Source organism: Rhinatrema bivittatum, chromosome 11 (assembly GCF_901001135.1).
Source record: "Rhinatrema bivittatum chromosome 11, aRhiBiv1.1, whole genome shotgun sequence".
In the NCBI taxonomy this organism is placed as follows: domain Eukaryota; kingdom Metazoa; phylum Chordata; class Amphibia; order Gymnophiona; family Rhinatrematidae; genus Rhinatrema; species Rhinatrema bivittatum.
The window spans coordinates 54,673,479-54,700,505 of NC_042625.1; the positions used below are offsets into that span (position 1 = coordinate 54,673,479).

The 27,027-nt window shown below is 44.6% G+C and overlaps 1 protein-coding gene across 1 annotated transcript in view; it reads left to right on the forward strand.

Annotated features, from left to right (window-relative positions):
- GCN1 (GCN1 activator of EIF2AK4) overlaps positions 1-27,027 on the forward strand; it is a 433,190-nt gene that overhangs the window by 26,512 nt on the left and 379,651 nt on the right. Inside the window, 4 exon segments of the mRNA XM_029571925.1 lie at positions 1,024-1,122; positions 1,205-1,339; positions 21,791-21,859; positions 21,943-22,051. Of these exon segments, the coding sequence (XP_029427785.1) occupies positions 1,024-1,122; positions 1,205-1,339; positions 21,791-21,859; positions 21,943-22,051 (412 nt within the window).

The following is a 27,027-nucleotide window of genomic DNA, read 5'->3' on the forward strand; positions in this document are numbered from 1 at the left end:
TGCAGGGCCAATCGGTAAACACAATATTAATAGCTTTCTTGCCAATGGCACTGCAGGGTGTTTGTCTTACATTTCTTCAGGGCTGCTGGATGTCTGTTCAAACTTCTTCTGAATCAAAGCAGCATCCAAGTTTCTTCATGAACTGCAGTGCAGAGGTCAAACACCACCTGCAGGCCAGCATAGAAGAAATGAGCTCTAACAGGCAGAAAGATAAACCACAGAGCATACAAAACCCCTTTTTTGCCACAGGACAATTCATTGCAGTAATGCAGCCAATTAATAATCATAAACATGGAGTAAGGGAAACAAATCTTTTCTGATGCTGAACTCATGAATTTACTGCAAGTTCATAAAGGTACAATATACTACAGAGAAATTTGGGCTCTCATGCATTGTTGGTCATCTATTCTCACACTAAAACTCTTTAAGATTGGCATTTTGCCTCAAAAGAAGTGTTTGGGGTAAAATTTGGGTTGAGGGAGGGGAGGGCATGCCAGTCAATAGTCTATGGCACTCACTAATCCATACACACCCTTAACCCTTCCAAGAATGAGCTTTGAACCATTGGACCATAAATGACCCTGGAAAGTCTTCAAAGCCTTGATTGTACAGTACACCAAGACGGCAAAAACTGGATATTTTTCCCCGAAGTTTCAATTTAGCTCTTGTTGGTATGGACATTATTAAGGGTTTTCATATAAGCTGAAACACTGTCCATTTGTGGGAATTTTCTATTCCCTGTACGTACCCGGATCAGACCAGACTGTGGGCTATGCCTCCCTTCCAGCAGATGGAGGAATTTGCCATTCCATCACTAGCATATAGTGTAAGTGGCATCATCACAAGGGTCTATCTGATGGGGCTTCCTTAGACCACATAAGAATGGTGCATCTTTTAGCAATAAGCATGCTTTTCTGGATAAATAATATTTGCTATCTTCCTAAACCTGCTAGGGATGTGCTTTGATTTAAAATATAAAATATCAAAGACTTAGAAAATGAGTCTTTATTTTGCTCTGAATAGGTGGATGTTCAGTGTTTGCTGCTAATGGAAATACTAGGAGGTGCAAGCAGGCACACAGTTCAGGGTGCTTTGAAGAAACTGAGGCAGATGTGGAAACAGGTAACTTCTCCATTTCTTTCTGACTAGACTGTCTGATCCAGGTGTAGACGTATTCCATAATGTGCTGTGTTGATTTTCTCAGAACCCTGCTCTTGTGGATCAATATCTTTCCACCACTCTTTGTCTGGAACCCCACCAGAGTTATGCAGTGATGCTGGGGCTCTTAGTGCAGTTCTGCACAAGTCAGAAAGAGTTGGAGATTATCAGGAGATACAAGGTAAGCTTTAGATTTACTCTGCTTAGAAAACAAGAGATTATTTTTGACTGCATCACTTAACTTTTCTGTGTTCTTTCTGCTTTCTTATTGCAATTTGTGGAATTCTTGATCAGATGTAACACAAATCATCAGAAGATCAAGGTTAAAACAGGCAGACAATTGAGGATTTAACAAAATGAAGGTCAACAGTATAGGTAAAGAACTGAGAAGACCAAAAGGAACGAACTGAAGGATTTTTAGGCATTATTGCACAAGCAGGATTGTGGAGGTGGCCTGATGCAATGGAAGAAGTAATAAGAAAAAGAGCAGAAGAAAGAAAAGGCTGTAAGGTCCAGAACAAGCCAGGGAATGATGTGAGAGAAGTTTTGGGTTCTAAGAGAAACAGTGTCATGGAGAATAGCGTGAAATCAGGAGAGTAATTTTTAACATAGAACAGCATATTCACTTTTGGAAAGGTGAAGTGGTTGGTTATACTGATCAAAATTAATTACACAGAAGATCTGAACAATTAGGGAAAAGCCTGTAGAGGCATGGTTTTGGGAACGCTTTCCAATATAATTTGTGGATGTGAGGTATGGCTGTGGGGGGGTGTATTTGAGGAGAATGGAGGGTGTAAATGTCTGGGGCGTATAGGTGGGATGTGTGTGGGAATGTGGAAGTGTGTATGTAAAGGGAATAGGGCTGCATATAGTGTATGGAGGGTCTGGGGGATGGGTATGTATTTTTGGGTGGTCAGGGGTTTGTGTATGTATGGGCCTCAAGGTTTGAGGATATGATTGTGTTTGTAGGTAGCGGGTGTTCCCTGTACGTACCAGGATCAGTCCAGACTGCTGGGTTGTGCCTCCCCTCCAGCAGATGGAGTCAGAGAAAAGCTGAAAGGCACCTCCTAGATATACCGGTGTGCCTCCTGCGATCCCTCAGTATTTTCTCTGACTAGCAGATTGAGAGGCATAACCTGCGGTCCTGATCTCTCGGTTTTCTACATTACTTACAGGTTTTGTTTGTTGGAATTAATCCTGACTAGATCAAGTAGTTTGTTCTTCCTTCCTTGTCTGTCTAGTTTAAAAAAAAAAAAAATTGATTTTGGATTAAGGGAAGCTGGTCTTGTTTGTTGGGGTATTCGCGCAGCGAGGTAGCAATCTTGCGGGCAGGCTTGTAGGGCACTGCCCTCTATCTAGTTACCCGGAGCTAGGATAGTCCCAGGGGACAGGGGGAGAGCTTACCGGTGGGCCGGTCACCCTCCCCCCTCAGTGCACATCTTCCAGAGGATTCCTCTGAAGGGGGCTTGTATTCAGATTTAATTAATCTTTAAAAAAAACAAAAAAAACTTTGTGCTCTGCGGCCGCGTGAGTCCTGCTGGGGGCAGGCAGTGAGCCTTTTCATTTCAGCCCCAGCCTGCCATCGATCGGTCCCGGGACTCTGGAGGGGGTGGCTGGTTCACCCGGCGCGATTCTGCAACTGTGTAGTGCTTACCTTTTTGGCGCGCTTTTTGTGGCAGCTTCTCTCCCTGCGTCCCCATGCCGCATTCTTCGGCCTGCACGGCCGGTGGGGGGGCGACTCTCCCGAGAGGGTCTCTGCTCCTAATGCCTTGCCGGGGGCGAGGGACCCTCTCGGGGGCAGAGCGCTGCCCGCAGGTCTTCTTTCCCTGCTTCTTCGGCGCGGCCTCGGAGGGTTGCTGGATCAAGGTCTGCAGCCCCGCCTCCCATAGAGGAGGCGGCGGCAGCCATTTTGAACACGTTGAAATCAGTAGGTACAGCGTCGGAGGAGGAGGATTCCCCTCCTCCCTCCCCGCCGGCGCTTAGCCCGCAGAGCACAACCGGGTTTGAGGTTCTTCGACCCCCCCCCCCCCCCCTTCCTCCCGACCCGCAAAAAAACCCCAAAAAACCAAAACTGGTAAGGGCATTTTCCTCGACATTTGTGCCTTAAAGGCACAAGCCCTTTTTGGAGGCAGAGGCGGGTTGGGAGGCAGCTGGACCCTCTCCCCCGAAGATTCCCAGGTCGGCACTGGAGCTGGGGGGAGAGGAGGCCCACCCCCTAGGATTCCCAGGTCCGTACCAGAGCTGGGGGGAAAGGGGGCTCGAAGTCCTCACACGCAGGGGGCTGCGGCAGATCCGGAGGTACCGGATCCCTACAGTCAGAGGGCTGTAGAAGGGGCTGATCCCCAGGTCCTTCCTTTATTGGGAAGGACGAATTGAATTTTTTTTAATACAGCATGTTTTGAAGAGGGGACCCCTGTGAACTTTTCCCTTTCACCCCAAGTTGCTGCAGATTGCATATATGGATTGGGACATTTCTGAAGCCTCTTTGTGGGCAGGGCTATGGATAAGCTGTACCCATTGCCGCCTGAGTCCTTGGACCTTCTCAAAATTCGTGGATTTGGCGGTCACGGCCGTAATAAAGCACACTACCATCCCCGTGACAGGGGGGATAGCTTTGAAAGGTCTCCAAGTCCGAAAGTTGGAGGTCTTATTGTAACATATCTTTGAGGTGCTGGCCCTAGGTGTCCGACCGGCGGCCTGTAGTAGCCTCATACCGCGGGCCACGCTTCGCTGGATCCAGCAGGTGCTTACAGTCCAGGATCTTCCGCCAGATGAGGCGGAGCAGGCCAATTGCAGGAAGGCTGCGGTGGCTTACACGGCGGATGCCTTATATGATCTTCTCCGGACTTCAGCTCGTACTATGTCTTCTGCTGTAGCCACCAGGCGGTAGCTGTGGCTCTGTCGATGGGCGGCAGATCCTCGCGGAGGCCGATATCGGGGAGGAGCCCCTGTCGCGCAGCGCATCAGAGATGCCAGCAGCCAAGAGATTCCGGCTGGGCACGCTCGGGGAAGAAGCGGCGGCCATTTTGTCTGCATTGGGTGCCGATGCAGAGCAGCCCTGGGAGGAGGAGGAGATTCCTCCTCTCTCCCCGCCGGCATTAAACCCCCAGAGGCAGCGCGATTCGCTTCCTATTGTGGCCCCTCCCTCGATTTTTAACTCCGGGGGGGGCCCTTAAAGAAACAATCCCCCTTTTTCTCCCAGTTTATTCTTTTAATGCATAGAGGCTGAAGCAGACTTAAATAATACAGAGGCTACCCCAGCCAGACTTTTGAGTCCTGTTCCAGACCTGGGGGTTTCTGGGCCGAGGCTCCCTATGCCAGCTGCGGTTCCCGAGATTCCTGGGCCCTCGGCACCTGCGGATCCTTCCCTTACGGACCTGGCCAATCTGGATGTGAATATTGATGTAGATGCTGCTGCCCAGTGGAGGGAGATGATCCGCAGGTGCTGCGTTTGTTCAGTAAGGAGGAGTTGGATCCCCTGATCCTGCATGTACTCCGGGAGCTGGAAGTTCCCTCCCCCCAACGACCCTGGACCCCTCTCTGGGGGATTCAGTTTTGTCAGGGCTTCAACCTCCACCCCAAACCTTTCTCTTTCATCTGAAACTTTTTCAGATTGTCTCTAGAGAATGGGATTTGCCTGAAGCATCCTTAAGGGTCAGCAGAGCTATGGAAAAGCTCTATCCTTTACCTCAGGAATCTTTAGATCTCCTTAAGATCCCTCAGGTAGACTCGGCTGTTACGGCTATCGTCAAACACATCACAATTCCCGTGACTGGAAGAACAGCATCCAAAGATCTTCAGGATAGGAAATTGGAGATTTTACTTAAGCATATTTTTGAGGTATCAGCTTTGGGGGTAAGGGCAGCTGTCTGTAGCAGTCTTATGCAGAGAGGCTACCCTCCGTTGGATTCAACAATTGCTCACATCTCAGGAACTTGCTGAGACTGAGCAGGCAAACCGCATGGAGTCGGCGATCGCCTATACAGCTGACGCCTTATAAGATCTCCTCAGGACTTCTGCACGCACAATGTCCTTGGCAGTCTCAGCCAGGCGGCTATTGTGGCTCCGTCATTGGGCGCCGGACTCCACGTCTAAGTCTCAGCTTGGTTCCTTCCCTTTCAAGGGTAAGCTGCTGTTTGGCGAACAGCTGGAGCAACTTATTAAAGAGACAATAAGGTTTACAAGCTCCCGGAGGACAAGCCCAGAGCTTCACATTTTTCAGGCACCTTCTGGGGGTATTTTCAGGGCCAACGCCGTTTTTGTGCCGGGAGGGGGGCTTCCTTTACTTCCCGGCAGACACCTACCAGGTCTCAGACATGGGCGCATTCCTTTCGTGGCAGGCGACCTCAGCGTGGTGGCGCCTCCCACAGTTTCGTCTCTACTAAGTCTTCCCAATGAAGGGGTGCCGGCCCATTCCTCCATTCCGATGGTCGGGGGACATCTATCCCGATTTTACGAGGAATGGGTCAAGATAACCTCAGACCAGTGGGTTCTAGATATTATAAATCACGGTTACACTTTGGATTTTGCTCGCCCACTTCAGGATTTTTTTTCTGGTATCTCCATGCGGGCCTCGGGAGAAGCAACAGGTTATTCACCAGACGCTGTCTCGGCTGAAGGCGCTGGGAGCGATTGTCCCGGTTCCATCAGCCAAGCGTCGGACCGGTCGCTACTCCATTTACTTCGTGGTTCCCAAGAAGGAGGGGTCGTTCCGGCCGACATTGGATTTGAAGAAGGTCAATCTAAAGTTGCGAATCCCACGGTTCCGAATGGAGACATTGAGGTTAGTTGTTGCAGCCGTCCACAAGGGAGAATTTTTGGCTTCTTTGGACTTAACGGAAGCTTATCTTCACATAGGTATACAGGAGCACCATCAAAGGTTTCTGCGGTTCATGGTGCTAGGAGAGCATTACCAGTTCCGCGCACTTCCCTTTGGCCTGGCGACGGCCCCACGCGTGTTCACCAAGGTGATGGTGGTCGTGGCGGCGAGTCTTCGGGGGGAAGGGATATTGGTGCATCCCTACCTGGACGACTGGCTCATTCGAGCAAAATCGGAGGATCTTTGCAAGGCAGCGGTACAGTTGGTCTTGAATCGCCTGCATTCTCTAGGCTGGGTCGTCAACTTGCCAAGAATCACCTGATTCCGTCACGAGTACTGGAATTTCTGGGATCGAGCTTCGATACAGCAGTGGGGAAAGTTTTCCTGCCACTTGTGCAAATGGAGAAGTTGATGACCCAGGTACAACACCTGTTGGATCTACTTTTGCCAACGGTGATTATTTACAGGTTCTTGGTTCTATGGCGTCTACCCTGGAGTTGGTACCGTGGGCTTTTGCTCATTTGCGACCGTTACAGAGGGCACTTCTTTCTCGTTGGGACCCCAAGTCGGAGGAGTTTCATCTGCCCTTGCCATTACTGGATCCAGCGAGGTCCAGTCTGGAATGGTGGTTGGTTCCACATCACTTACTACAGGGTGTGGACCTGGAAACTCCCCAATGGATCGTAGTCACAACAGATGCCAGCCTAACAGGTTTGGGAGCGGTTTGTCAGTCCCTGGTCCAAACCCCAGTGGTCCATAAATCGTCTAGAAACCAGGGCAGTCAGGTTAGCGCTGCACCAATGTCTGCCCCTTGTTCGACACAGAGCGGATCGGATACTCTCTGACAATGCAACCACCGTCGCTTACATCAACCGTTAGGGAGGTACCAGGAGTCACCCGGTAGCCTCCGAAGCGGACCAGTTGATGGCTTGGGCGGAACGCCACCTGTCCTGCATCACGGCGTAGTATATAGCTGGGGTGGACAACTTTCAGGCGGATTTCCTCAGCAGGCAGTGGCTAGACCCCGGAGAATGGGAACTGTCCGAAGCGATGCGGCTAGTCACACGCCGGTGGGGAATCCCTCGATTGGACCTGATGGCGACTCGCTTGAACACCAAAGCGGCCTGTTTTTTCAGCTGCAGAAGAGAGCACGGGTCAGAAGGCGTGGATGCTCTGGTCCTACTGTGGCCTCTAGACATTCTCCTATACGTGTTTCCCCCGTGGCCCTTGGTGGGCAAGATTCTTCGGTGCATAGAATATCACCGGGGGCCGGTCATTCTGGTGGCCCCGGAGTGGCCAAGGCGACCATGGTTTGCGGACCTGATCAACCTAAAGGTGGACGGGCCTCTACGGCTGGGTCATTTACCAGTATCTTTCGATCAGGCGGATCGCTTTTGTCTAGCGGCTTGGCTTATGAGAGGAGGCAATTAAGGAAGAAAGGATATCCCGAGGCGGTCATTACTACTCTTTTGAGAGCTCGGAAGACATCTACATCTCTTACCTATGTTAGTGTGTGGAAAGTGTTTGACTCCTGGTGCAGTGAGTTGAAGGTGTCCCCACGAAAGGCCACCATAGTTCACATTCTCGCTTTCCTTCAGGACGGTTTGAAGAAAGGTTTAGCCTATAGTTCGCTTAGTGTGCAGGTGGCGGTGTTAGGCTGCTTACGAGGTAAGATTGAAGGGTCCTCCATTGCATGTCATGCGGATGTTGTTAGTTTTTTATGAGGAGCTAAACATTTGCACACGCCGATACGGGCTGTTTGCCCTTCATGGAGTTTGAATTTCGTACTCCGCGGGTTTTGTACTGCTCCATTTGAGCCTCTTAAACAGGCCACATTGAAGGATTTGACTCTTAAGACGATTTTTCTTGTAGCTATTTGTTTGGCTAGGCATATCTCCAAACTCCAGGATAGCAGTCCACCAGGGCCCGGTGATCCTGGTGGCTCCAGAATGGCCACGTCGCCCGTGGTTTGTGGACTTGGTCAATCTCGCGGTGGACGGACCTCTTCGACTGAGCCATCTCCCATGCCTGCTTCATCAGGGGCTGGTATTTTTCGACTAGGCAGATCACTTCTGTCTTGTGGCTTGGCTTTTGAAAGGCGCCGATTGAGACGGCGAGGATACTTGGAGGCTGTGGTGTCCACCCTTCTCAGGGCAAGGAACACTTCTATGTCCGTAGCTTATGTTCACGTCTGGAAGGTTTTTGAATCCTGGGGTACTTCCATAGCGGCGTCTCCGCGTACTGCCTCGGTAGCTCAGATTCTGTCTTTCCTACAACAGGGACTGGAGAAGGGCTTGGCCTACAATTCTTTGAGGGTTCAGGTAGCAGCCCTTGGTTCCCTAGTACATTGTTGCGAGGGAGTTTCTCTCTCCTCGCACCCAGATATCGTACGATTCCTCAAGGGAGTGAAACACCTACATCCGCCGTTGCGTGCCCTGTGTCCTTCCTGGAGCCTCAACTTAGTCCTTCGGATTTTGGGAAGTGCTCCGTTTGAGCCTATGCGATCATCTACTCTCAAGGATCTCACCCTCAAAACGGTCTTTCTCGTGGCTATTTGCTCTGCACGTCAGATTTCGGAGCTACAGGCACTCTCCTGCCAGGAGCCCTACTTGCATTTTTCAGACATGGGAGTTTTGTTACGAACAGTACCCTTTTTTCTACCCAAGGTGGTTTCAGCATTCCTTGTGAATCGGACGGTTGAGCTCCCGTCTTTCGCGGCTACTGATCCAAGAGATCTACGTAAGCTGGATGTCAAGCGTATCCTGATCCGCTATCTAGAATTTACTAATGAGTTTCGATTGTCGGATCATCTCTTCATCCTCTGGAACGGACCTCAGAAGGGGCCAAGGCTTCGAAAACCACTATTGCTCACTAAAAGAAGCTATCATAGCAGCCAACCTTGGTGCAGGGAAGCAGCCTCCGGTGGGCATCAAAGCCCACTCGCTCCGTGCCCAAGCGGCTTCCTGGGCGGAAAGCCGCATGGTTTCCTCTCAGGAAATCTGCCGAGCTGCAACCTGGAAATCGTTGCATACTTTTGCTTGGCACTATCATTTGACTTTACCACCACCAGTGTTTGGCTCCTTTGGCGATCGGGTCATTCGAGCAGGGCTATTAGGGGCCCACCCTACGTAGGGAAGCTTTGGTACATCCCACTGTCTGGACTGATCTGGGTACGTATAGGAAAAATAAAATTATTCCTTACCTGCTAATTTTCGTTCCTGTAGTACCACGGATTGCTATTCCTGCTCATATACTCAAATGTTCTTCACTTGCTTCTCTGTTTTCTCAGTCTCTAAGGCTGGTTTTCATAGTTCCTTTTTCAAGTTTTTTTTTTTGCTGTTTTTTGCAGCTGTTTTGCATAGCTATGTACTAAACTGTTAATCGGGTTGTTTCCTTGATCCATCCATTCTGTTTGTTCATGCTTTGATATTCTGTATACTGAGGATTTCCAGAGGGTGCACTGGTTTATAAGGGAGCACCCTCTGAAGCTTTGTCTGACTCCATCTGCTGGACGGGGGACATAACCCACTGTCTGGACTGATCCGTGGTACTACAGAAACGAAAATTAGCAGGTAAGGAATAATTTTCTTTTTAATCAAGTGCCATGAGTACCGCTGAGAGTGCTACGATTCTAGGTGGGAGGAAAAAGGGGGGGTTATATGCGTTAGTGAAATAAATGTAGTTATGGATGTTCTGTTATTGGAATTTTAAATGCAATTTGAAATAGATAAGTTTTCAAAGATCTTTTGAATTGTAGAGAGTTGGATATTTGGCGAAGAAAGTTGGGTAATGAGTTCCAGAGGGAAGGTCCAGGAACTGAGAGTGCTCTTTTTCTAGAGATGTTTAGACTCGCTAGATGAATTGATGGAATATCCAAGAGATTTTTTGTCAAGGATCTTAAATGTCTTGTAGGTTTCTACATGCGTAAAATGGAACATAACCAGGTTGAAATAGAATTATATATGAGTGAGTGAATTATGGTCAAGATTTTGTATTGAATTCGAATTTTATTGGAAGCCAGTGAAAAGATTGAAGAATAGGAGTTATATGGTTTCGGAAAGAAGCACCTGATAGAATGCATGCCTCGGCATTCTGTACCAATTGAAGTGGGTGAATAGTGGTATCAGGTAAGCCCAAGTAAAGTGCATTACAATAGTCAAGACCAGAAAAGACAAGAGATTGAAGGACAGTATGAAAATCTTGATGAAAAAGTAGAGGATGAAGGCGTTTTAACAGTTGAAGTTTGTAAAAAGACTTTTTTGTAACTGCTGAAATATGTTGAATCATTGACAGATCAGAATTGATTGCTATTCCCAAATTGGGTGCATATTTTCGAATAGGAATAGACACTCCGTTTGTAGAAAGATGGGATTGGGGGGGCCGATCGTGGAACTAGAAATAGACGTAAGATGAACAGTTTCTGTTTTTGAAGGATTTAATTTTAAACGGTTATGTGAAAGCCAAGTATTGATAGTGTTTAAATATAGTGATGCAAAGGATAGAGTAGAAGACCAAGAGGTATTGTATGGAACCAGAAACTGAATATTATCGGCATATATTTTGAATTGAAGATTTAACAAAGCAAGGATATGACAAAGGGGAAGCAGATAAATATTGAAAAGAATAAGAGATAAGGAAGAACCTTGCAGGACACCAGAGGGGATTGTACATTGATCTGATGAATGATTACCAGTGTTGATTTGTTGTATATGGCCAGAAAGAAAAGAAGAAAACCATTGTAAAACTGTCTGAGATGCCTATAGATTGTAAGCCTGATATAAGAATCTGGTGATCTACAGTGTCAAATGCCGCAGAAATAACAAGAAATAAAAAAAGGAAGCCAATGTTGGAATTGAAACCTCTAAGTAAAGTATAAAAGGAGGCGAGGAGTAGAGTCTCTGTAGAGTGTCCTTTACGGAAGCCATGCTGATTTGCATGTAAAATGTCATGTGCCGATAAAAAAAAATCTGAAAGCTGATATAGCATCACTGATTCAAGCAGCTTGGCTAAAGAAGGTTCTTTCAGAACGGGGATAATATGGTCAAGTTTTTTTGTGTTTGAGAATTCTAGCAGCTGTATTTTGCAGGATCTGAAGAGGTCTGGTAGTGGATGCTGGGAGGCCGAGAAATAGTGCATTACTGTAGTCTAATTTTGGGAAAAGCAGTGCTTGCAGAACTGTTCTAAAATTGTTATGTAAAAGAGGTCTGAGTTTTTTCAGTACATGCAGCTTAAAGAAGCCATCTTTAGTTATTGAAGAAATAAAGTTTTTAAAATTGAGTTCCAAATCTAAAATTACTCCTAAGTTTTTTGCATGGTATTCTACAGCTTGATTACTTTTTAACTCATTAATTTCATGGATAAAATGTTCATTTAGTTTATCACATAATAAGATTTCTGTTTTGGCTTCATTTAAGCATAGGTTCATATGAATTAATGGCGGAGAGATATACGTTCCATACTTTTAATGTAGTAGTAATAGAATCTTTAATTGGGACTACAATCTGAACGTCATCTGCATAGATGTAGTAATTTAGTCCAAGACCAGCTAGTAATTTTCACAGTGGTAACACACACATATATATATATATATATATATATATATATATATATATATATATATATAATTAAAAAGCGTTAAAGAGAGGGAGGTCCCCTGAGGAACACCAGTTTCAAGGTCAATTTTTTGTGATTCATGTATTCCTAATCTTACTTTATAAGATCTGTTTTCTAGGTATGATTTAAAACAGAGGATTGTGTTACCCTTAATCCAATTTCAGCTAATCTATTAAGCAGTATGTCATGGTTGACTGTGTCGAATGCTGCTGAGATGTCTAACATTATCAGGAGGTAGTTTTGACCACTGTCCAGTCCTCTGAGTACCGTGTCGACAAGAGAGACAAGAAGTGTCTCAGTATTGAAAAATTTATGGAAACCAAATTGTGCTGGGTACAGAATATTGTTTTTTCCAGATGTTCTGCTTGCTGGGCAGACTTGATGGACCGTTTGGTCGTCTTCTGCAGTCATTTCTATGTTTCTATGAGTTGTTGATTCACTATTTTTTCTATAAGTTTTGCTGCAAAAGGTAAATTGGAGATGGGTCTGTAATTGGTCAGGTTTGAAGTATCTAACTGAGTTTTTTTTAAGATGGGTTTAATTATAGCACATTTGAGAATTTCAGGAAATTTGCCTTTATCAAGGGAAATGTTGATGATATCAGCGAGTGTTTTAGCAATAATGTTCAATATTAACTTTAGTGCTTTAATAGGAATTGCATCTAATGGTTGGGCAGCCGGGTTCATCTTTTTGATTAGAATTTCAATTTCGGTAGATGAGACATTGTCAAAAATACCCCATATGGAGTCTGGGTTATTATGTAGAGTAATCTGCTGAGACTTTGACATTGGGATCAGTGGGATGTACAAAAGCTACTCCCGGACAGGACAGGAGGCTGCCCATGGCCCACTTAGTACTGCCTTTGTGAAGGCTGCGACTTCTCGGGCCTGAACATCCAGGCGGTAGAACCTGGCGAAAGTGTGTAGGGAGGACTATGTAGCCGCCCAACAGATCTCGGCAGGCGACAGCAGTTTGGTTTCTGCCCAAGCTACTGCCTGGGCCCTAGTAGAATGAGCCTTAACCTGTAGGGGTAAGGGCTTTCCTGCCTCTATGTAGGCTGCCTTGATTACTTCCTTGATCCAGCGAGCTATGGTCGCTCGCGAGGCCGCTTCTCAATTTTTACCGCTGTGGGGAACGAACAAGCGATCCGTTTTGCGCACCGGTTCCAATCTTTCCAGGTATCAACCAGGAGTCTGCCGACATTTGGATGGCGAAGAAGGCGAGAGTCTTCAGAGTCCTTATGTTCATCTGGAGATGGTAGGGAGATGGCTTGGTTCAAATGAAACTCGGAAACCACTTTTGGTAGGAAGGAGGGAACGGTGTGAAGCTGTATCGTTTCTAAGAGTGAACCTAAGGAATGGTTCCCGACAGGATAGTGCCTGTAGCTCGGAGATGCAACGGGCTGAACATATTGCCACCAGGAATACCGTCTTCAATGTTAAGAGGCGTAGTGACAGACTGCGCATTGGTCTGAAGGAAGCCCCTGCTAGAAAGTCCAATACCAGATTGAGGTTCCATAGGGGCACCGGTCACCTTAGGGGTGGCCGAAGTTGCTTAACCCCTTTTAGGAAATGGGCCAAGTCCGGATGAGCTGAAAGACGGATTCCGTTTACTTCAGCTCTGAAGCAGGAGAGGGCTGCTGCTTGGACCTTGAGGGAATTGAGTGACAACCCTTTCTTCATACAGTCCTGTAGAAATTCCAGAATCATGGGGATCTTGGCCGTCCGCGGAAATGTCCCGCGGTCCTCGCACCAGGCTTCGAATATTCTCCAGATCCATATGTAAGCCAGAGATGTTGAGAACTTGCGCGCTAGGAAATGGAGAAATTACTTACCTGATAATTTCGTTTTCCTTAGTGTAGACAGATGGACTCAGCCTCCCGTCCATGGCTGCCCCCAGAGAAGGAGGATCTCGAAAAGCGAACCATGAGATTAAACAAATACTGAGTAAGCTGTTGCCTACCCCTAGTTCAAGACACCCGTAGTTAGCCCGGTGTCGGTGTTAATTGGTTGAGTACACTGGCGGTCTCCAGTGTGTTGAAATCAGTTGAATCAGTTTAATCAAGTTGTTTAAGCAAGATATACATCCAACATGGCTTTTTGTTCAATACTGTTCAATATATTTATAAATGATCTGGAAAGAAATACGACGAGTGAGATAATCAAATTTGCAGATGACACAAAATTGTTCAGAGTAGTTAAATCACAAGCAGATTGTGATAAATTGCAGGAAGACCTTGTGAGACTGGAAAATTGGGCATCCAAATGGCAGATGAAATTTAATGTGGATAAGTGCAAGGTGATGCATATAGGGAAAAATAACCCATGCTATAATTACACAATGTTGGGTTCCATATTAGGTGCTACAACCCAAGAAAGAGATCTAGGTGTCATAGTGGATAACACATTGAAATCGTCGGTGCAGTGTGCTGCGGCAGTCAAAAAAGCAAACAGAATGTTGGGAATTATTAGAAAAGGAATGGTGAATAAAACGGAAAATGTCATAATGCCTCTGTATCGCTCCATGGTGAGACCGCACCTTGAATACTGTGTACAATTCTGGTCGCCGCATCTCAAAAAAGATATAATTGCGATGGAGAAGGTACAGAGAAGGGCTACCAAAATGATAAGGGGAATGGAACAACTCCCCTATGAGGAAAGACTAAAGAGGTTAGGACTTTTCAGCTTGGAGAAGAGACGACTGAGGGGGGATATGACAGGTGTTTAAAATCATGAGAGGTCTAGAACGGGTAGATGTGAATCGGTTATTTACTCTTTCGGATAGTAGAAAGACTAGGGGGCACTCCATGAAGTTAGCATGGGGCACATTTAAAACTAATCGGAGAAAGTTCTTTTTTACTCAACGCACAATTAAACTCTGGAATTTGTTGGCAGAGAATGTGGTTAGTGCAGTTAGTATAGCTGTGTTTAAAAAAGGATTGGATAAGTTCTTGGAGGAGAAGTCCATTACCTGCTATTAAGTTCACTTAGAGAATAGCCACTGCCATTAGTAATGGTTACATGGAATAGACTTAGTTTTTGGGTAGTTGCCAGGTTCTTATGGCCTGGATTGGCCACTGTTGGAAACAGGATGCTGGGCTTGATGGACCCTTGGTCTGACCCAGCATGGCATTTTCTTATGTTCTTAATACTGAACAGCTGAGGTCACTTCAGGGGTATATCTAGGGTGACGTCAGCTTTGAAATCTGACTCCGTGTCCCATCTGCTAGCAGAAGAGCACATAACCCAGTGGTCCTGAGTCCATCTTCTACACTAAGGAAAACGAAATTATCAGGTAAGTAATTTCTCCATTTGCTAACTTCATAGATGCTCCCAAGTCCGTCTATTATCTGAGAGTGTAAATAACCAATTTACATTAACTTGTTAAAGTCTTTCATGGTTTTGTAGACCTCTGTCGTCTCTACTCCAAACTGAACAGCCCTAACTTCCTTAGCCTTATCTCATAGGGCAGCAGTTCTCTGCCATTTATTTTGGTCGCCCTTCTCTGCACTTTCTTCAGTGCAACTCTATCTTTTATGAGATGCGGCGATCAGAATTGCACACAGTATTCAAGATGCGGTCTCACCATGGACCGATACAGAGGCATTATGACATCCATCGTTTTATTTCCCAGTCAACTCTTAATTCCTAAAATTCTGTTTGCTTTTTTGATTGCCGCAGCACACTCAGCCGAAGATTTCAATGTATTATCCACTATGACGCCTAGATCTCTTTCCTGGATGGTAACCCCTAAGATAGAACCTAACATTGTGTAACTACAGCAAGGGTTATTTTTCCCTATATGCATCACTTTGCATTTGTCCATGTTAAATTTCATCTATCATTTGGAAGCCCAATCTTTTAAAATTGAATCAGTGGGCTGTAAATGATGAAAATAGTAAATAAATCACTCACAGTTAAGCTCTAGAATTCATTGCCAGAGATGCACTTAAGGCAGCATATCTGGGTTTACAAAAGGTTTGGACAAATTCCTGGAGAAGTCCATAAACTGGACAATCCAGTGGGAGCACTGAGAGGAGAGGATCTCCTTGCTGGTGGCTGAAAGGAATCATTAAGGTTTTGCTTGGGACATTGTCTTTTTTAAATGTATTGGGGCAAAGTTAACTATTTGGTAATATTATTTAATGTGTTTGTGCTTTTAATAGTCAGTAAGGCAGCAAATAAACAGAAGTTAGACTGTATTTTTAAAAGTCTGTAAGGTAGCTAGTAAGCAGTAGTTAGTATGTTTATTTTTAAAAGTCTGTAAGGCAGCTAGTAAGCAGAAGTTAGTGTTTGTATAATAAAAAAAAAAAAAAAAAAAAAAGTAGCCAGAAGCTACAAATAAGCTAGGAGCAGTGTATACCTAAGTAAAAAGGTTGAAAAGTTAAGTTCAGTTACTCACCTTGGAAAAGTGTTGGAGTAGTGTGATTTGGTTTGATTAGGAACCAACATTTGTTAATCAAGAGAGCAATGAGTCACTCTGGCTGACTAACTGAAGTTAGACTGTATTTCCCAACCCTCGACCACCCACCCCTAGTTCATCCTTTAATTTATAGGCAGGTGCCACTTAAAAAAAAACCAAAACAAAAAAACCCCCCACCTTATTGAGTGTTTGATTATTCCCGTGTAGGCCACTACCAGACATATAGTGAATTCACTAATACATTTAAAGGACATTAGACACATTCCTACTCCCATAGCAACCTAAAACTTAAGTAGGAACTGAACAAATTTGAGATGAAGGCAGCAGTGCAGCAGCAAGATGGGGGGCTTCCCAGTCTTTTGCATAGAGTGTCACATGTATGATTTTTTACCCGCCGGTGAGAAATTGTACATGTGCATGCGATGCAAAGAGTTCCTGGCTCTCAGAGAACGAGTCCGATCTCTGGAGGCTAGAGTGGCAGACCTGGAAGACCTGAGGCAGACAGAGAGGTATATAGATGAGACCTTCAGGGACATAGTAGCCAAGTCCTAACTTCAGACTGGCAGCCCTGGTGCTTCCTTGGAGGAAGAAGGTCTCGTGATTGGAGAGCATCAACTTGATGCAGCAGGAAAGGATCCTGTAGCAAGCACCTTCTCTCCAGGTGATATATTGTACTGCCCAGGAGGGAAGGGTTAGGTCGGCCATCATAGTTGGTGATTCGATTATTAGGAATGTAGACAGCTGGGTGGCTGGTGGGCGTGAGGATCGCCTGGTAACATGCCTACCTGGTGCGAAGGTGGCGGACCTCACGCGTCACCTAGATAGGATTTTAGACAGTGCTGGGGAGGAGCCGGCTTTCGTGGTACATGTGGGTACCAACGACATAGGAAAATGTGGGAGGAAGGTTCTGGAAGCCAAATTTAGACTCTTAGGTAGAAAGCTTAAATCCAGAACCTCCAGGGTAGCATTCTCTGAAATGCTCCCTGTTCCATGCGCAGGTCACCAGAGGTAGGCAGAGCTCCGGAGTCTCAATGCGTAGATGAGACGATGGTGCAAAGAAGAGGGTTTCAATTTTGTTAGGAACTGGGGAACCTTTTGGGGAAGGGGGAGTCTCTTCCGAAGGGATGGGCTCCACCTTAACCAGGGTGGAACCAGACTGCTGGCGCTAACTTTTAAAAAGGAGAGAGCAGCTTTTAAACTAGAACAAAGGGGAAAGCCGACAGTCGCTCAGCAGCGCATGGTTCGGAGAGAGGTATCTTCAAAGGATACTAATGATGCATTAGAATTAGGACATCCCGACAGTGAGGTTCCAATTATAAGAAAAGTAGTCCAAGTGCTTGTAACTAAAAACTCAGCTGAGCTAAAAAAAATTCTAACTTATCCCTATCAATTAAAAAGCAGAATGAAAATACAAACAAAAAACAAACTTTGAAATGTTTGTATGCTAATGTCAGAAGTCTAAGAAGTAAAATGGGAGAATTAGAATGTATAGCAGTGAATGATAACATAGACTTAATTGGCATCTCAGAGACATGGTGGAAGGAGGACAACCAATGGGACTGTGCTATACCGGGGTACAAATTATATCGCAATGACAGAGAGGAGCACCTGGGAGGTGGTGTGGCGCTTTATGTCCGGGATGGCATAGAGTCCAACAGGATAAACATCCTGCATGAGACTAAATGCACAATTGAATCTTTATGGGTAGAAATCCCTTGTGTGTCGGGGAAGACTATAGTGATAGGAGTATATTACCGTCCACCTGGTCAAGATGGTGAGACTTATAGTGAAATGCTAAGAGAAATTAGGGAAGCTAATCAAATTGGTTGTGCGGTAATAATGGGAGACTTCAATTACCCCAATATTGACTGGGTAAATATAACATTGGTACATGCTAGAGATATAAAGTTCCTGGATGGAATAAATGATATTTTTATGGAGCAATTGGTCCAGGAACTGACAAGAGAGGGAGCAATTTTAGATCTAATTCTCAGTGGAGGACAGGATTTGCTGAGAGAGCTAACGGTGGTGGGGCCGCTTGGCAATAGTGATCATAATAAGATCAAATTTGAATTAATGACTGGAAGGGGGACAGTAAACAAATCCACGGCTCTCGTGCTAAACTTTCAAAAGGGAAACTTTGATAAAATGAGAGAAATTGTAAGAAAAAAACTGAAAGGAGCAGCTACAAAGGTAAAAAGTGTGCAAGAGGCGTGGTCATTGTTAAAAAAAAAAAAAAAAACACCCCCGCCCCCCCCCAAAAAAACCCCCACACCATCCTAGAAGCACAGTCCAGATGTATTCCACACATTAAAAAAGGTGGAAAGAAGGCAAAACGATTACCGGCATAGTTAAAAGGGGAGGTGAAAGAAGCTATTTTAGCCAAAAGATCTTCATTCAAAAATTGGAAGAAGGATCCAACAGAAGAAAATAGGATAATGCATAAACATTGGCAAGTTAAATGTAAGACATTGATAAAACAGGTTTAGAGAATTTGAAAAGAAGTTGGCCGTAGAGGCAAAAACTCACAATAAAAACTTTTTAAAATATATCCGAAGCAGAAAGCCTGTGAGGGAGTCAGTTGGACCGTTAGATGATCGAGGGGTTAAAGGGGCACTTAGAGAAGATAAGGCCATCACGGAAAGATTAAATGATTTATTTGCTTCGGTGTTTACTAAAGAGTTTGTTGGGGAGATACCCGTTCCGGAGAAGGTTTTCATGGGTAATGATTCAGATGGACTGAACCAAATTACGGTGAACCTGGAAGATGTGGTAGGCCTGATTGATAAACTGAAGAGTAGTAAATCACCTGGACCGGATGGTATACACCCCAGGGTTCTAAAGGAACTAAAAAATGAAATTTCAGACCTATTAGTAAATATTTGTAACCTATCATTAAAATCATCCATTGTACCTGAAGACTAGAGGATAGCTAATGTAACCCCAATATTTAAAAAGGGTTCCAGGGGCGATCCGGGAAACTACAGACCAGTTAGCCTGACTTCAGTGCCAGGAAAAATAGTGGAGTGTTCTAAGCATCAAAATCACAGAACATAAAGAAAGACATGGTTTAATGGAACAAAGTCAGCATGGCTTTACCCAGGGCAAGTCTTGCCTCACAAATCTGCTTCACTTTTTTGAAGGAGTTAATAAACATGTGGATAAAGGTGAACCGGTAGATGTAGTGTACTTGGATTTTCAGAAGGCGTTTGATAAAGTTCCTCATGAGAGGCTTCTAGGAAAAGTAAAAAGTCAAGGTATAGGTGGCAATGTCCTTTCGTGGATTACAAACTGGCTAAAAGACAGGAAACAGAGAGTAGGATTAAATGGACAATTTTCTCAGTTGGAAGGGAGTGGGCAGTGGAGTGCCTCAGGGATCTGTATTGGGACCCTTGCTTTTCAATATATTTATAAATGATCTGGAAAGAAATACGACGAGTAAGGTAATCAAATTTGCAGATGATACAAAATTGTTCAGAGTAGTTAAATCACAAGCAGATTGTGATAAATTGCAGGAAGACCTTGTGAGACTGGAAAATTGGGCATCGAAATGGCAGATGAAGTTTAATGTGGACAAGTGCAAGGTGATGCATATAGGGAAAAATAACCCATACTATAGTTTCACAATGTTAGGTTCCATATTAGGTGCTACCACCCAAGAAAGAGATCTAGGTGTCATAGTGGATAACACATTGAAATCGTCGGTTCAGTGTGCTGCGGCAGTCAAAAAAGCAAACAGAATGTTGGGAATTATTAGGAAAGGAATGGTGAATAAAACGGAAAATGTCATAATGCCTCTGTATCGCTTCATGGTGAGACCCCACCTTGAATACTGTGTACAATTCTGGTCGTCGCATCTCAAAAAACATATAATTGCGATTGAGAAGGTACAGAGAAGGGTGACCAAAATAAGGGGAATGGAACAGCTCCCCTATGAGGAAAGACTAAAGAGGTTAGGACTTTTTAGCTTGGAGAAGATCGCTGAGGGGGGATATGATAGAGGTGTTTAAAATTATGAGAGGTCTAGAATTGGGTAGATGTGAATCTTTTATTTAGTCTTTCAGATAATAGAAAGTCTAGGGGGCACTCCATGAAATTAGCATGTGGCACATTTAAAACTAATTGGAGAAAGTCGTTCTTCACTCAACGCCCAATTAAACTCTGGAATTTGTTGCCAGAGGACGTGGTTAGTGCAGTTAGTATAGCTGTGTTTATAAAAGGATTGGAAGAGAAGTCCATTACCTATTAATTAAGTTGACTTAGAAAATAGCCACTGCTATTACTAGCAGCGGTAACATGAAATAGACTTAGTTTTTGGGTACTGGCCAGGTTCTTATGGCCTGGATTGGCCACTGTTGGAAACAGGATGCTGGGCTTGATGGACTCTTGGTCTGACCCAGTATGGCATGTTCTTATGTTCTTATGACTTAGGGAATAGCAACTGCTTATTTCCGGCATTAGTAGCATGATATTTATTTACTGTTTGGGTATTTGATAGGTAATTGTATTCTGGATTTACCATTGTTGAAAACAGGTTGCTGGACTTGATAGGTTCTTGGTCTGACTCAGTATGGCAACTTATGTTCTTAATGTTCCCTATAAGCTGTGCTTAGGTAAATATAGCACAAGAAAAGGAGAAAAGAACACAGCGCACGAATTTGTATACTACGTTACACAGGAGAACATTTTTGCGCACACAGCCAGAAAAAATTAAAGGGAATACTGGTATTGGTGGAGGGAGGGAGAAGGTATGTGTGCGTCTGTCTTTGCCTGCGTTGCTGCATCTCAGAATGCTGGAAGGGTGAGGGGATGAAGCATTGCTCTGTTTTCTTATGTTTCTTATTTTCAAACTTGTCTGAGAGATTGTTTTCTTTCTGCATGTCATATTTGGTGAATTTCTAGTCCCTTTTTTAGAGAGTTATTGTGCTTATAGATGGATGGGCGGGCAGTCATTTCTTTTATGTAATTCTTTCCAGCATATTCTGTATGGTGAAAATTATAACAAGAAGGGAAAGCATGCAGAGTCATGGCTTTGAGAAAGTTTTCCAACATAGATTTTTAGAAGGGGTGTGGGGAGTAGAGGGTATGGGTATAAGTGTGGGGTTGGATGGGACTGTGTGTGGGAGGGGATGTCTATGAGTTTGGGTGGTGGAGTTGTGTGTTTGGGGTTATGGGCGTTTCTATATATGGGGGAGCATAGGGCTGTGTTTAGTGTTGGTGTGTGTGTTTTTGGGTGGATATGTGGCGTGTGTGCATGGTGTTTTGTAGGTGGAGTTTTTTTGGGAATGCCTGTATGTATGTTGGTAGCAGATATTGTGAGGGAGAGCTTGGGTGGGGATTGTGTGTGGAGGGGTGGTATGTATGGGAGTGTATGGGTGTGAATATGTATGAGGAAATGTAAGTGGGTGTGTTAAGTATCAAGATGTGTGTTGGGGGAATGATGTTTGTGTGTAGGGTAATGTGTGGCAAGGTTGTCTATGTAAGGGGTATTGGGGGGATTTTTTTGGGCTATGGTTCTGTGTTTGTAAGTGGGAGGAGGTGTTGCAGGGGGATCGGGTGTATTAGGGTGGGTATATCTGTGTCTGTGTGTGGGGGGGGGGGGGGGGGGGGGATGAATTGAGAAGTTGCATCATTTTCCCTATCTAGGGGTAAGGGTGTGTATGAGAGGTGTGTGAATCGGCCCCTTATCCCACTGGCTTCTCCATCCTGTTTGCCCTGCCTGGCTTGGGGCTTGGCTTACTCATTAAAATGCAATGTTTTACTTTTGTTTGACTGTAGAGCTCCATGCTGGATTTCTATATAAAGATGGTCCTGATGAGCAAACAGAAGCCTGAAAAACACCTCCTGGTAAGATTGTATCCTTTTTTTTGTAATCCATTTGATTCTGTTATAGTAGCGATGTCTTGTGCCTGACTATAATTTCTTTATAGGATACCTGTGGCCCACTGCTTCAACACATCTCTCACACAGAATTCAAGGACCTTATGCTGCCCACACTGCAGAAATCTCTGCTTCGCAGCCCTGAGAACGTTATTCAGAGTGAGTTTGAGATCAGTGGCCTGAAAAGTGAATATGTAGGTAGTAATATGTTTTGAGGACTGTCATAGAGAGATGTGTGCATGGTAGAAGAGCTCGTGGAGGTGGGCTGTGTATGGCAGTGTGGTTCTGGAAGAGATGTAGGGAGCAGATGTGTGGCAATATGATTCAAACTTAATGAGAGGATGTTTGTGTGCTGGTATGAGAGATGTGGGAATATGCGTGTGATAAGAATAGTTCAGGGTAATGGAGAGGTGGGGTAGTACCATTTGGAGGGATGTAGAGCTGAAAGTATAATGCTTGGGGAGGGGATGATAGAGGTGGGCATTTTGTGGAGAGGGAATTGTTGAGATGAGCATTTTGGTGGGGTGGGGAAGGGATCCTACAGATGTGTGCATTGTAGTAGGGTGGTAAAGGGAGGGAATGGCAGAGAATGGGCATTGTTTTGGATGGTAGAGGTTGAGGTAGTGTGGAACAAGGATCCAAGACGTTAATAATTGTTGAAATGAATGTGCTCAGGGTTTTTATGTAGCTTTGTTGCTAGAGCTGGACTTATTGGGAACATTTCTAGTGATGATAGAGAGTGGTAGTAAATGGAATTCTGAGGGGAGAAAGCAGTGCTTAGTGGAGTATCTCAGGGATTGTCCTGAAGCTGCTTCAGTTCAATATGTTGTGAATGATATTGTGGAAGGGTTAGAAAGAAAAATTTGCCTTTGTGCAGAAGACATATTAAAATCTTCAGCAAAGTAGACTCACCTGAGAGGGAGCAGCTAGAAAGAGAAGAGAACTGGAGGAGTGGTCATGTTTGGCAGTTGAGATTCAGTGCAAAAAAATGTAATCATGCATTTGGGCTATATAAATCCACAGGATCTATATGAGTGGTGGGTGAGAGTGACTGGTAGTCTCTAGGTAGTGAAACAGTGTGACAGGGTGGTGGCTAGAGCCAGAGAATTCTGGGATGCATAGAGAGAGGCATAACCATCAGAAAAAAAGATGTGATAATGCCCCTATACTGGTTATTGGTGAGGTCTGACCTGGAATACTGTTATCAGTTTTGGAGATCACATGTCAGATAGGATAGAGAAAAGCTAGCAGCAGTCCAGAGAGAGACAACCTAAAATTTTATGGGGTCTGTATCAAAATCTAAAAATGAATACTCTGGAAGAGAGGAGAGCAGAGGGAATATAATACAGACTTTTAATTAATTAATTAAATTTATTTATTTAACATTTTTATATACCGAGGTTCTGGTAACAATGTTACTAATCACTTCGGTTTACATATAACATTAGGATGACTAAAACATATGAGTCTTACATAGAACAGGTGAGAGAACTTGGACAAAATTGAAATTAAAAATAAGGCAAAATAGTACAACAAATAAATAACAACAATCTTATGGACAGGCAATAAGAATCAAATTGAGTATCTAGTATTTGAAACTTGTCTATATGGATATGCAATTGGTTCTAGAATTATTGAATAAAGTAGTATGAAATGAACTTGTCCTGGAAGGGGGATATTGTGAAAATAAGCTCAGGCGTATGCTTGAGAGAAAAGCCAAGTTTTAAGTCTTTTTTTGAAAGTGATGGGGCATTGTTCAAGCCTAAGATCTGATGGTAGTGAGTTCCAGTGGAAAGGACCTGCTGTGGATAGGGCTCTTTTGTTTGATGTTTTAATGCCTGAAAGGTATTAGTAATATACAAAAGGCAAATGTTTTTCAATAGAAAGTAAATTCTGGAACTACAGGGCACAATATGAAGCTCCAAGAGGGTAGAATCAGGATCAACCTCCAAAAATATTTTTTCACAGAAGGGGTCACAGTGGTGAAAGAACAGTAGAATTCAAGAAATCATGGGATAATTACAAAGGATCTGTAGAATGGTAATGAAACGTCAGAGTAATGTGTCCGGAGAGGCATTTACAACCCTAAACATAAAGTGTGGTGGTAACATGCACAAAGCAGCACTTACAGCTCTAAAAACCTTGCTGGGCAAACTGGATGGGCTATTTGTGTTTCTTTCTGCTGTCCTTTACCTTGTTAGCTCTAGGAGGAGACTATCCTGCTTGAGAGTGGATACTATGGAAATAAGAGTAGGAGTAATTTTGGGCTCCTTTTCAAAGAAGCTTGATCATATCCAGCTATACAGACATTTCAAGGATATACTGGAGCCGATTGAGAAGGAAAAAGGAAGTTTGTGGTTGAGCTGCTTATGAAACATAGACTGGTAGGACAACTTATGGGTGTTTGAGCACTGTTTCCCATGAAGTCAGCATGTGTTTTTGTCCAGTTAAGCAATGTAAAAGTCTATTACTTAGGGTCCTGGCAGAGGTGTGTAAATTGTACTCTAAGCAAGTACTATGGACTCATAAAGTAGATTTCAGGATAGTGAAAAGACTGCAACCAACTTGAGTGTCTTTGAAGAAAAATATTTGAGCCTTATTAAAAACAGAAATTGTAAACTTCTTGAATGTCATTTATTTAAATGGAACCAAATGTAAGAGCCCACACCCAAGGAAACTGAAGACTACTGTGTAATCAGAAGGGGGTGGATTTTGGGGGGTTATGTGGTGGTTGGGTGGGCGAGAAGATGCAATATTTGCTTGGGATAGATTGGAGGGTATGGAACTTGCATAGGGAGTGTGGTGATGGGGTACTGGGAGGAATCTAGTTGCTTATGGTGTGGTGGTTGAATGGTGAGAGTGGTTTTGGGAGGCTAGGATCTAGTGGAAGACACTGGGGAAGTGGGAGAATGTAGTGCTGGGCTTCCCAAACCTGTCAGATTTTCAGAATATCCACAATGAACATGCACATGAAACTGCACCTTGATAAGACTCCTCAATTTGAGGGCTATAATTCCAGTACCTACGCCCCAGGAAAATATGGGGCGTTATTTCATCGTACCGAAGGAGGACAATTCTTTCACCCCATCCTGGATCTCAAGAATGTTTTTTTACACTTCAATAAGGTCTATGTACCCACACATCACAACTTAGACTACCCCTCTAATTATTCAAGATATTTATTCACGCTTTAAACATTCCTTACATTGATCCTCGTCCTGTCGACTAGTTGTTATCATCATTATTATTACTATCATTGTCTATGTAATTTAAGTTGTATTATTTATTTATATTCATATTTATATGTTATATGTTACTCTTATGTTAAAAAAAAAGCTGTTTAATGTAACGCCTTTATTGCGACAGTTATTGTTCTATGTAAACCAACCTGATTCGATACATGTATTGAGAATGTCGGTATATAAAAATCCGAAATAAATAAATAATGTCAATCGTCATCTATGGATAATTCAGTTCTGCATGGAAACTCTATGCTCTGTCATAATGGCCGTACAACCGGGAGAGTTCTTAACATCCCTGGACCTCTTGGAGGCCTACCTTCATATTCCAATCCGAAAAGACCACCAGCATTTCCTACTCTTTGCGGTACTGGGCCGCCATTATCAGTTCCGAGCATTGCCCTTCGGCCTGGCTACCGCTCCCAAAACATTTTTCAAAATTCTAGTGGTATGGCAATGGCACTGAGGAAAGAAGGGATCCTGCTGCACACATACTTGGACGACTGGCTGATCTGGGTGAAGTCGTTGGAAGAAAGCCTTCCGGTGACCAGCAGGGTGGCGACCCTTGGTTGGATCGTGAACATGGACAAAAGCAGTCTCAAGCCCTCCCAGTCCTTAGAGTATCTGGGAGTCTGGCCTCTTTGATGTAGAACCAAAGTCTTCCTCCCACCCTCCAGGATAAGGAAGCTGATGTGCCAAGTGCATCGGTTGATGAGCACAATGTCCCCCAGGGTGGAGCTATCTTCAGGTCCTTGGTCTGATGGCATCAACCCTGGAGGTAGTACCGTGGGCAAGGGAACACATGTGTCTACTTCAGCGCTTCCTGCTGTCATGTTGGAACCCTCTGTCTCAAGACTACTTGATTTGCCTCCACCTTCTGATAGACATATGTTCTCGGTTCCAGTTGTGGCTACAAGAAGTTCACCTAAGCAAGGGAGTAAGCCTGTCCCCACCCAACTGGCTAGTCCTCATGACGGACGCGAGCCTGTGAGAGTGGAGAGCTCACTGTCATGAATTGACAACGCAGGGGCGTTGAACCAAGGAAGAGGCGAGCTGGTACATAAAATGCCTGGAAGCCTGAGCAGTAAGATTAGCATGTCTACAATTTAGCCACAACTCCAAGGCCAGGCGATCCACGTGATGTCTGACAATGCAACAACGATAGTCTACATCAACCACCAGGGAGGAACCAAAAGCCAGCAAGTGTCTCTGGAGATAGACCCCCTTATGTAATGGGCAGAGTTGAATTTACGGAGTATCTCTGCCACATCATGGGAAAAGTCAACGTCAGAGCAGACTTTCTCAGCAAGGAGAGTCTGGATCCAGGAGAATGGGCGTTGTTGACCAGAGCCTTTCAGCTCTTGGTAGATCGCTGGGGTCCTCATGTCCATCAACCTGCTGGCTACATCTCACAGTGCGAAGGTCTCCCGATTCTTCAGTTGCAGAAGAGATCAGCGTTCCCAAGGTATTGATGCCCTTGTTCAGACCTGGCCAGAGGGAGACTTACTGTATGCCTTTCCTCATGGCCTCTGCTGGGCAAGGCCATTTGCAAGATCAAACACCACAGAGGACTAGTCCTTCTAGTGTCCCTGGATTGGCCCAGATACCCATGGTATGCAGACATGTGGAGACTTCTGGTGGAGAGCCTCCTATGCCTCCCTCCTCACAGGGACCTTCTCCAACGAGGTCCGATCCTTCACAAGGACCCATCTCAGTTTTGTCTTACGTCTGGCCCTTGAGAGGGTTCGCCTGATGAAGCGTGGATATTCAGTGGCAGTAATTTCCACCTTGTTCCATGCGTGGACGTTCTCTGTCCTTGGCATACATGCGGATCTGGAGAATATTTGATGCCTGGTGTGGGGAATGCGGAGTGCCCCCTCGCACGACCAAAATCCC